This window comes from Pleuronectes platessa, chromosome 5, assembly GCF_947347685.1.
Source record: "Pleuronectes platessa chromosome 5, fPlePla1.1, whole genome shotgun sequence".
In the NCBI taxonomy this organism is placed as follows: domain Eukaryota; kingdom Metazoa; phylum Chordata; class Actinopteri; order Pleuronectiformes; family Pleuronectidae; genus Pleuronectes; species Pleuronectes platessa.
The window spans coordinates 12521573-12533160 of record NC_070630.1 but is presented as its reverse complement, the minus strand read 5'-3'; the positions used below and the strand labels follow the sequence as shown (position 1 = coordinate 12533160).

General features: G+C 41.9%; 1 protein-coding gene across 1 annotated transcript; it reads right to left on the bottom strand.

The window, feature by feature from the left end:
* Positions 1 to 1848: 1848 nt before the first annotated feature.
* ankk1 (ankyrin repeat and kinase domain containing 1) lies at positions 1849 to 10182 on the bottom strand. The gene is made up of 9 exons (XM_053422154.1): positions 9798 to 10182; positions 9332 to 9614; positions 9073 to 9224; positions 8654 to 8703; positions 7032 to 7187; positions 5942 to 6066; positions 4827 to 4860; positions 4129 to 4369; positions 1849 to 3198 (listed from the first exon to the last, which is right to left on the bottom strand). Exons 1-9 carry the CDS (start codon positions 10127 to 10129, stop codon positions 2157 to 2159), a joined length of 2415 nt encoding a protein of 804 aa, XP_053278129.1. The 5' UTR covers positions 10130 to 10182; the 3' UTR covers positions 1849 to 2156.
* Positions 10183 to 11588: the final 1406 nt, after the last annotated feature.

The following is an 11588-nucleotide window of genomic DNA, read 5'->3' as shown; positions in this document are numbered from 1 at the left end:
AGCCCCGCTGTATATGCACTTAATGGTTTGGGAATGTCCAATAGATCCTGGTTACTACAGTGTTGTCAGTAACAGCGGTCCAACAGCTCTCTCATCTTATTATTAGACACGTTATACCTTCACAAGGTTTGACAGTTTAAATCAAATACATCTCTCTATTTCATTATAACAGCAGCGATTTCATATTCTTATTTTCATCAAGACGTGGGCGCAGCATTCTCTTCAGGAGTGGGAGGACACATTAATCAAGGTGATTCAAAGAGGAGAATCAATATGGCTTTGTCATTATAGTCGACCTCACCTGGTTCTGACCCCATGTGTTGACTCACCCTGAAGAGGCTTACACAAGTGAATTGACAGCAAAAGCCACAACACGACTACGACTTCTTTGTTCTCTTCTTTGTTGGATGCTCCAAGCACCTGTATCGTAACACTTCAAATAGACAAGCATTACATTTTAAGACTCGATTTGCTTGCGACGGCTCACTTGTCACAGTGTCTCTGCTCATTTCATCTTCAGCATCTGTTGTCGCTCATTGCGTTGTGGTTGTGTTTCTATTGTAGTTCTGATGTGGCTTTGGTTGTTGTGTTGTCAAATTTGCTGCTGTGTTGTGGCTCTTCATTCGTTTTTTCTGCTATTGCTCTTTTGTGTGACGTCTCGGCCATTTTGTTGTATTTAACAGACTGCAATAGTATTATAAATATAGAAATGCCTGATTTGGCCTAGTCAATGGGACGAACTTATGATACTTTAGTTGTAACCTAAGTTGTAGCTTTACAAAAAAAGTTGAATTTTCAAAATAAAAATAACAAGAGAAAATATATGTCAAGATTCGGTTCTACAATGATTTGAAAATATAAAAACATTCAGGGAGCTTAATGACAAATGCAATTGTTAGAAAGAGACAGATAAAATGCTTAAAATACTTTTGTGTGTTTGTGTTATAATGTATTATCTATTTTTTTTTTAAGATAAGACATTACATTTTTTTTTCACAATCTTGCTTTAAGCAGCTTAGTCAAATCCCCTCTCAAAATAAGGATAAGATTCCTGCTGTGTCATTCATGTTTTCGTTGTTCCGTAATTAGGGCTGAACGATTTGGGAAAATAATCTAATTGCGATTTTTTCCCCAAATATTGCGATTGCGATTTAATATGCGATTTTTTTTATTTTATCTTCTTTTTCCCCCTCAAAAAACCATAATGAATGATTTAAATATGACCAACACAATATTAGATACATTTACTGTACAATATTCTTTCCCCACATTTTAATTTAACGGCTCATTACAAAACAAGAACAACAAATCAGTGTGCATTTAAGTAATTTAATCAAAGTCATTGTAAGTATAAACACAAGGCATGCACTTTTTATAACCTGTGTGCAAAAGTTACCGTCCTGAGAAAAACATTTTTTAAATTATAGTCTTACTGCTCCCAAGTCAGTAACATTTCCAGTGTTGGTTAAGGATACTATATTCTATATACGTATTCTGAATACTTGGATTACTTCCACATTGAATTGCATTTTATAAGTGTAGGAATGCGGCGTTGTTATAGTAAGTGGAGCAGCAGCAGTTTAAGCTCTGTGTCCGTGGATGCGGCGGGCCAGCTGGATGCGCTGGAAGGGCAGCTTGCGGATCAGCAGCTCCGTAGATTCCCGTTCATGTCCGGGTGGTCGTGCAGCGGCATGGAGGCGCCGGGCCTCAGCAGGAACACCCCCATGCTGAACACCTCCGTCTCGCAGATGTGCATGTAGGTGACCGGGGGGCTCTGGAGCCCCGCCGCCCCGGAGCACGGCTTGCTTTTCCGGGGAGCGGTTTTCAGGTCCGCCGCCCGCAACGCGGTCAGCAGCAGGATGAGCTCGCTCTGTGAGTCCGCCACGTCGGCCGAAGAATTTAGGTCCCTGTGTAGATGATGCAGGCTTGCTTCGCTATCTTCTTGATCAGAGGAGTTTTGTTGTTCCGTGGCATTCTTGCTGCGGGTGAGGACAGCAGCCCAGTGCCCTACCTTCTTTCGCACGTTTTAATCGCGCATGTTGCGATTAGAAAATCGCGTTTTATCATATCGCGATTTTATCGCAAATGCAATTAATCGTTCAGCCCTATCCGTAATCCTTCCACTCAAACGGCTTCACCGAGAACTAGAGTCATGGTTAACATCCATTTTCCAGAAGCTGCACTATTTCCCCCTTTTCACATTTCTGAGCCACATCCTGAGCTGTGGCCCCAGAAGAATCCAGCAGTGTCCTGTCTGCCCCGTTCAGCAGTAGAGCCTTTACGATCGGCACACAGCCATGCTGGGCAGCCAGGTGTAAAGGTGTCGTCTTTCCTTTGCTAACAGCATTGACATCTGCATGATGTGTTATCAAGTGGAGTACACATGGGAAACTAACACTGGTGCAGGCTGCATGTAGTGGTGTCCATCCTTCACGGTCCTCCGTCACATTTGGCTCTGCTTTGGCCGCCAAAAGCGTTGCCACCACTTCCGACTGGCCCTGGTGGCAGGCGAGGTGGAGTGGAGTCCATCCGTTCTCACCTTTAACATTCACACAACCACCCTGGCTCTCCAGCTGGACCATGGTAGCTTCATGACCTCTAAGGGCTGCCAGGTGAATAGGAGTCCAGCCTTGGAGGGTCCTGGAGTCTGGGCTGGCTCCGTTTGACAACAGCTGCCTGCATATGCCTGTGTGACCCTTCAGAGCAGCCAGGTGAAGTGCAGTGTACCCCTTGCTGTCCACACTGTCAGTACTCGCCCCACCATTCAGCAGCAGTCTTACCACTCTATTATGGCCTTCCCCAGCCGACAGGTGAAGAGCCGTGGAATCAGTGGCATCTATAACATTGGGATCTGCTCCCTTCGTGAGGAGGAGCTTGGCAATATTCAGATATCCGTAGGCGGAGGCTAGGTGTAGCCCCGTCTTCCCTCGTTTTTCCTCCTTTTGTCCGACTGCTTCCTCCGACAGCCGTGAAAGCAGCAGGCGCGCCACTGCCTCGTGGCCATTCTGGCAGGCCAGATGGAGGGGCATCCAGCCGGTTTTCTCCTGGGTATCCGCCGCAGCACCTTTGTCCAAAAGGAGACGTACAGCTCTGTCATCGCCGTTCTGAGCAGCAAAATGTAGAGCTGTCCACTGGTCCTCATCTCCCTGGGTGGCTGATGCCCCATGATCCAGCAATAGAGACATGATGTCATGAAGCCTGTAGAAAAGACACTTCATCTTACTTTTTGACATTTTAAGAAATGCACATATTTGCTTTGTTAAAGAAAGTTAAATGAGAAGATTGATGCCGCTGTTATTTGTGTTTATAAAATATTGCTTAGATCTTGCCGGGGAACCATCTGCTCTACATTTATCAGTCTTCTCCTTTAAGTCTGCAAGAAATTGTATAAGCTTTTCCGGAGTCACCCTACATTTTAAAAGACAGTTATTTTACTGCATGAATTTATTGCATTACTGAGTATAATGCTATAAAAATATTTAATATTTTAGTAAAAAATATTAGCAATTTAAATTTTTTTTTTTAATTACATTAAATATTATGTTAAAAACACAAAAAGAAATACACATCCTATTGCTGAACGTATGATTTGTATGTGTAGAGCCAATTAAAGGTCCAGTGTGTAAGATTTAGGTGAAAACGATATATTGGCAGAGATTGAATATACAATAATCATAGTGTGTCTCATAAATTGTACGAATTGTTATTTTCGTCACCCTAGAATGAGCCCTTTATGTTTAAATACTTTATACTTACATCGGGATTCGGTCCTCTCTACGGAGGCCGCCATGTTTTCTGTAGTTGTCCTAACTGGACAAACTAAACACCTTTTTGAGTTTGTATGACAACTGAAGGCTACCACAGGTTCTCTTTCATGTTTGGAAGAGGAGGGTGAGTTGATAGGGATTCAGCTGCAATGTGCAACTTCACCACTAGATGTCACTAAAGTCTACACACTGAACCTTTAAGTTTATTTTTTTCCCGTAACTTCATAGTAAGGAAACTTTTTGTGTCAGAATTTTTTTTACCATTTTGACATTATCTTTTAGTCAGGGATGACTTAATCCACTACCTTGCTATTATTACTGACTTTTCCCTTAATCATTTCTTTAATTTGTCAATACAGACCTGTACAGGACAGCAATAATAAGCGGCGTGTAACCTCTGGCAGTTGTACAGTTGACTTCAGCATCCAGACTTAGGACGTGCTTAACACTCGAGGCATCTCCGCTGACTACCGTGTAGTGGAGGAGGCTCTTTTCCCCTGAAAACAGAGTGCACACATGCTCCCTCTTCACAGACTGTCTGAAACTACGAAAGTCCTTTTTGGACAAAAGCGAGAGAATGCCGGACGGGGCATGTTGGTCATCTGTGAAATGAAAACAAAGAGAATTGTATGAGACAAAGACCTGCAGAAAATGTCTCCTCATTATACTGTGTAGAGCCATGTGCTTGTGTACATAATGTAGGCTTCCTGGAGCCTGGGGTGCTCAGTCAATATCAGCCGTTTCAGTGAGTGTTTTTCGCATTTGTCTTTGAACAAATGTACCTATACATTTCTATTTTCACTTGGTATCAGAAATGAAAGGATCAATAAAACATACTGTGAATCATCTATTCAATAATCCAGCCAGCAGTTCAGGGAAAATGCATTGGATGGGGCTGCTCAAATGTCTTTTTTATTCATTCCACCACTGATGGTTGACTTTGCGTTTCAGTACCAACGTTAATATTAAATATATGAGAGCACTTAAATAGCACTTTTTAAATGTCAGCCCTCCAACCTTTGCATTGAAAATGATTTCCTGCTCTACTGATGTGTTTACCTGAGGAAATGTCAGGCATCTCAGGCAAAGTCATCTGAAATGGAAAAGAAAGAAAGAAAATACCTCAGAAGTTATTAGCTGTTACATCAATCATCATAAGTGGCTAATAAGCACAAATATCAATCAATACTGAATATGAGCACTTGGTCTTCAAGGTTATGAATGACTCAACAGTTTAACACTGGTAATATTAACTTATCTGCACACATTAATGCTAAGTACATTTTAATTATCATTACTAACTGATATTCCTGTTTTCAGCCACACTAAAAAAATGTAGCCATTAATATTTCTCAGAGCCTGTCAAGAGTTGTTTAGCCTCAATTACACACCTCTACTAAAAGACTTGAAGATGATCAAACTCTGACCCATATGAATAATTTAAAGAAACCGTCATTGGAAATTAAAAAAAACAGAATATCCCTCTCAATAATTAAAAATGTAAAAGTACAAGGTAGCCTTGAGGCACCAAACTTTCTCCACTACTTCCGTTTACACGGCAATATATTTTTGTTGAATAGCAAATGGCACAAATGAAATAATAAATGGTGGGATTAAGAAGAACATCACTGCAACAACTCAATTGTAGACGCTCCACTCCTACCACTCAATCGAGATAGCATTGCTGTGAAAATAATACAATATCCTCAACTGTGAAAGCCAAGTCCAAAATGGATAACATGGACAAAATCATCACTAGCACAGATAAGGTACACCCAAGTTGGGCCCCTCTAGCTCCCCATCATCTCCATCGCCTATTCCACAACAACCCATCCCTATGATGCACTAATCCAGAAATATGAGGTTAGGAGAGACTGGCCCCTCCGATACCAGCAACCTTTTTCATCTTCTGGTTTCAAAGTGGGTTTATAGATGTTTGCAATGGATATGAAAAACAAAGATATCCTCTGAAATGTAAATCACACAAAGTCATAACAGAATACAGCAGCTCTGCCTAATTACATCCTCACAGATGCCAGTATAAGTGTACTCTCTTGTAGAAGTACATTTTTCCCCAAACTCTTCATTAATCTGAACTGCCCATATTGCCAATGTTGGAGCCGAGACAGCAGATCTCACAGTATCAGTCAAGCTGAGTCTCAAGTGGGACACACCTTATGTATCGGGGGAACCAGCCAAGAATAATCAGACGTTTGTTCCTTATTGCCGTTTCTGTGACAGTCGATTGGTCCTGGGATCTTCAGGACTTCACTCAGAGCCTCCGTCTTTATCACGATGTCTGAAAAAAAAAAAAATACAGCTGTCGAGGACGGATCGGAATTTGCCTTATCAAGAAAATGTATTACCCGACTTGCAGCTCTAAAACCCAGTGGGAACTTTTCATAATTACTCCACGTCAGCGAGTGAACAGTTACATATAATAATAATAGCGGTGAGTACCATAAACCGTGTCGACGGCCATGAAGAAACAAACTCAACATTCATTTGTATTTATTATTTTAACTTCCTTAAGCGTCACTGGGGCTTCTTCTTGTTTGGTAGAACTTTTCTTGTTTGAGATCCGATGCCTGCAGCACATATGTGGTCCAAAGAAGAAACATCTACCCAATTATGAGTACATGTTTTACGTCTAAAATGTCCGCGGTTATCCTAACATTTAGCCTAAAAAGCATGGTGTACATGATGCAGTTTCGAGTCATATTTGAATGCTGAGGCTTACGGACACTTTGATGACACAACAGGAGCTGTATGGAGGCATTTCATGTTTTTTCTCTGAGTTGTTTTTCTACGTTTGAAGAAGTCGTCACCATTTACCTCAATTGTATTGGATTTGGCTTCAACACTGTTTACCCCTGAGACTCCAGAAGTGTTTTGTTGAATCAAACACTTCATTCGCCTCTCCCTCGGCATAGTGACGAGTAGATGGTGAGTGAGTTTTCATTTTTGGAAGAACAATCCTTTTAAGGGCACACTGGTGATGCAGAAGTCAAACCAGTCGTACAAGTTAAGCCTTCGAATTGCTAGTATCTTGTCATTATTCCCGTACGCTGACAAACACAATCATTCCTTGAGTTGTTGAAATACTTTACGTTCTGTTCCTTGTGTGTTTAATGCCGTGTTCAAGATCCTCTGTTAGAGATAATATTGCTCCTCTGTCATTGTGTATATTACAAATAGTACAGACTGAAGAGCTGCAGCTCCAATGACAACTTCAAATCAGAAAAAAAAATTCTACTTCTGCACCTGAGAACAGCGGCCTCTTCCTGCTGTCCTGGTCCCAGCACTTCTGCATGAGGCTGATCATGGGGTCACACTCGCGGGGCTTCTCCTCAGGTATCATCTCCGTACAGGGTCTCCTCCCTTGTGATACCTGCAGGAGCACTGTGGTCACGCTGCACCCTGGGTCGGCAAATGTGAGATGTGGGACACAAGGTACAACAGAGATGAAGAAATGCAGTGAGAGCAGCCACAGCAGCTGCTGAGCCGGTTTTCACTTGTTTCTACACAGCATCAACACATTTTGCCAGAGGGGGGTGGGGGGGGCAGATCGGATTTTGTTGTGCACTCAGGTTATGGGAACGTTCTTTCTTCAACTAGATGTCACATGATGTCATCAGACGTTCACTGAAGACAACCATGTCTACATGTTTGTCAAGTTAAATGCTGAGTTGTTTTGTTCATACTTTCACACAAAAATATAAAGTGTTCATTCATTAATTGAACTGTAGATGTGCTCGTTGGCTGACTTTTTCATCTTCAGTGCAGGTCTGTTTCCTGTCCTGATGCTATGCTAAGCTGTTCATGTGTAATGAACAGATGTGAGAGTGGTATTGATCTCTCAGGAAAATGGGGGTTAAGAGATTTGTAAGGTTAGCTTATGGTTTTGTAGTAAGATAATGAAATTAAACATTGGGTCAGAGCTGTGACTTCTCCGGACCAAGGTTCCTGTTTTAAATGATCTGGTTCGTTTTGGTTCGTTTTTCAGCTTCTTTTTCTTCTTCTTTTGTTTAATGCTGTCTCACCTTACTGCAATTTGTCTGAAAGTCCGAACTACCCAAAGAAAGGTTTTCACACTGTAAAGGAACCGAGACATGGTTCAGTTTGATCTGGACCAAGACAATCGATTTTGGTTAGACAAAGTTTTGGTCCGCTGATGTGGACTGTGGTCGAAGGCACCTTTCACACCTGTTATTTTGTGTCGGACTAAACTGAAAGGGTCCAAATGTAGCTGTGAAAGCTCCCTAAGGTTTAGATGATTTTTGCCTGGCGAGGTGTGTGGTCATCTTCAAGGAATAATGTCGTTACAAGTTTTTCTGAAAATGAGTGCCATTAATTAATTTGAACGATGATCATCAGTTGAAGTAAAATGTCCAAAATGTTGGATTAGTGTTAAATTAGTTTTAGATCTGGTGATTTTGACGGCCATCGAATATGATCAGAGCTTTCAGACTCCCTTTCCTGCTCCCTTGTGCACTATGGAAGTACGCTGTGTCATCCTGTTTTCTCAACTCATTTTCAGGCTGGCTCTTTCATTTCTCACCTGTCCATATCTTTCAGAACATTATTTAAGCCAAGGCCTCTATGCCAATAGGTAGACATTTGTCACACATTTTGAGTTTGAGGGGGTGTTATTATTTTTGACACTTTCTATGCTTATTGACAACATTTGGGACATGACAACAGTTCAGTTGAATCGCGTCCCATTTCGATTCCCTGTCTGGCAAGCTGCCTTGACCTTTTATGCTATTTAAATGAGGAACACTGTGTCGAAACACTCAAGTACAATGTGACTCCTCGCGGAAGTTACACCTATAAATCTATTTGATGTGAAGTTGTGACACATTTCAAATGAATTCACAACCTACCTGCGTACGGTTTCTGCTGGGTCAGAATCTCCCACATCACAATTCCAAAGCTGTAGGACAAAGCAGAAAAAGACCTCAGCTCTAATTCTCACACTCTTTCATTTCCTGGATTCAGACAACTTAATGTTAATCCACGTTTAATACAGAAGTCAGTGAAAAAATTATCCAGGTTTTTGTTCCAATAAAAGGTGCTATTTAACATTTGAATAACACTAGTGGTGAATGTAAAAGGGGACGAAAGAGCGAGTCAGACATGAGTACAATTAAAAAATGTCCCTGTTATTGTAATAGAATAAAAACAAATATCAGTGGAGAACAAGGTTGTACTGTGTGAGTTGTGGATTGTGCACTGGGTCGGAAACAATCGCAGTGATTCTTTGCTATGGTGCAATTTCGAAAAAATACCCTTGGCAAGTCACCTGTAAACATCAAACGTAGTTCCTGGTGGATCGGGGCACTGAGTGAAGGTCTCCGGTGGAATGTAACTAATGTTCCCTCTTGCTGTGAGATGCTCCATGAACAACTTCTTGCTCATTCCCTCTTCCCAGTGGATCAGACCAAAATCTGAAATCTGTGTAGGTAAACACAAGAACTCCACAGTTACACAGAGCTCAGAAGCATCGCAAGGTCACTGTGACAATTAACGGTCTCGTTGTCGTTTTTCTGAGCTTCCCTGACCTTGACATGGAGATGATCGTCTAGTAGGACGTTTGACGTCTTGAGGTTAAGATGAAGTAGCGGAGGTTTCATGCTGTGGAGGAAATTCATGCCCATGGAGACCTCATGAATCATCTGGAACTTCTTTGGCCACATCAACGTGTGACTGGCTAGGAGATTGTTAAGTGATCCATTGCTCATGTACTCCATCACCACAGCTGTCGCTTCACTACAGAGTCCGTAGATGGACATGATGTATTTGAATTTCACTTTGACAATGTTGGACGCCTCGTCCATTATTCTTCTGTGATGGAGAAAGTAATGTTCAGCGAAGGAGCTCAGACAATTAAAATGGATTTATTTACTTTGACCACAGGAAATATGATTTTCAAACATTGTAAAGGCAAAGAGCCAACCGCAAAATCTTTATGTTTGGTACCATGCTGGTATAATAACAAATATGTCTTAAAATAGTTTAAAATCCTACCTGTAAAAGTTGTTTGGGCACATGGTTGTGTCAAAGTTTTTCAGGGCACATTTTTCCCGCCAGAGTTTGAGCTTGACCTGGTGCACCTGACCAAATCTGCATTCTGCCACTTTAATCCAGTCAGCCTCAAAATCACCCTTCGTGAAGTCCCTGAACTGCCCGGAAGATCCGTCAAAACAATCCATGAGTTCAGAGGTCCTCTCTGACAAAACCCCCGCAGCCCTCGTCTTTAATCCTACACATAAACCGGGTTTATCCTGTAGCTCAGCATCGATCAGAAGGCACCGCAGGAGCTTAGGTGTCACGCTGGGAAAGAGGAAGTAGCAGAACATAGATACGCATTAAAATCAGTGGCTGTGTGAAAGGCATGTGGAGTCATGCACACTTAGGTTACACTGTTGTGGGAGGATCCGACCTGACCTGCAGAGCTTGTTTTGCACTGAGATGTGGCAGATCCGGTTCTTCAGCTGCCAAGAATGCTGACCTGGCTTTCAGTCAACCAGATGCATCATTTCTAATCTTTCCCAGAAAACCGGGCATTTCTTCAGAGAAGAGTGAATTCAGCATCCACACAGTTATGATATCGGATATGAGAGATATACCCATTGTAGACGGGGCCTGTATAAACAGTAAATGAACTGCCTAATGACCCATACACTTCTATCAAATCGCACTTTAACAAGACACTTAACCCCCTGCAGCTCCAATGGAACGGCTCAGTAGTCTGCAGTCTGACTTTGTGATTATGGCAGTTTTCTGTGCCGCCTGTGTGCGTGTTTGTGTACATGTGCGCGAGTGTGTGTTTGTGTATCTTTCTATAGTTGTGAGAACTTAAAAAAGCTGTTTCAGGGTTAATGATATAATGGGCTGCGTTACGTCTTTGAGTGTTCTCACAACTTCAGAAAGACGCGTTTGTGTGTGTGTGTGGGGGGTGGAGAGCGCACACACAACCCACATTTTCCTGCATTAGAAGAAATTACTGCTTAATGTAATGCGACTCACATCGGGGTACATGTTTAATGTCTTCTCTTTCTTGCCATGAGCTATCTAGATGAAAAGATCATTACCACTCTATTGGTTCAATATGAAGTATTGTTCAATTCTTGATTATGTTCGACCTTCCGGTGGAACACAGAGAACAGAGCTGCCAATCACTACTTTCCCTTCAATTAGGTGGCTACAGAAATGTTAACAATAACAACATCTATGAACAATACATTTAAAACCTGCAAGCAGATAACTCATTTGCATTAACCATCTGTTTTCACTGCTCTGAGGAGAAGCTCTCATGTGACACAGGAAGCTGTCACAATACACAAGTTTTCCATTCATCGTATCGTTTAGGACAATGTTTCTGAAGATGTTTATAATTGTCTATAAATGCACGATCTTATTTTATGACAGTAATGAATCAGACACGTTGCTATTTATCAAATACCCTGGGAGACTGGATTACCTTTACACCACCTAACTCCAATATGAAGCTTCAGGCAGCAGCTAGCTCACCCAATGCTGATCCCTGAAGAGCAGCGCCTCTACAGCTTCACAGGTTTAAGTGAAACAACCAGCAGAGAAAGTTACTGCCAATGTATACTAGTACACCGAAACTCCAGCCAAGTGGCACCCACTGTTTGTGGCATTTTGCCCAGTGCCATCTTGTTTGTTTTTTTAAACCAGGACAAGTCCATCCATTTTTTAGGGTTGAGCCTTTTTTGAAACTCAAGAACACTGCTGCTCACATACATGTGGATTCTACACATATTGGACAACACCCTGTCAATCAAACGGTAT

Bases quoted from the DNA above. Each gene is read 5' to 3' on its own strand.
- ankk1 (XM_053422154.1), bottom strand. From the start codon at position 10,129: ATGTTCTGCTACTTCCTCTTTCCCAGCGTGACACCTAAGCTCCTGCGG. The intron at 9,615-9,797 runs GTAGGATTTTAA...TCTCCATCACAG, and splicing joins TGCCCAAACAACTTTTACAG to AAGAATAATGGACGAGGCGT. The intron at 3,199-4,128 runs GTCTGTATTGAC...TCTTTTCTACAG, and splicing joins ATTATTGCTGTCCTGTACAG to GCTTCATGACATCATGTCTC.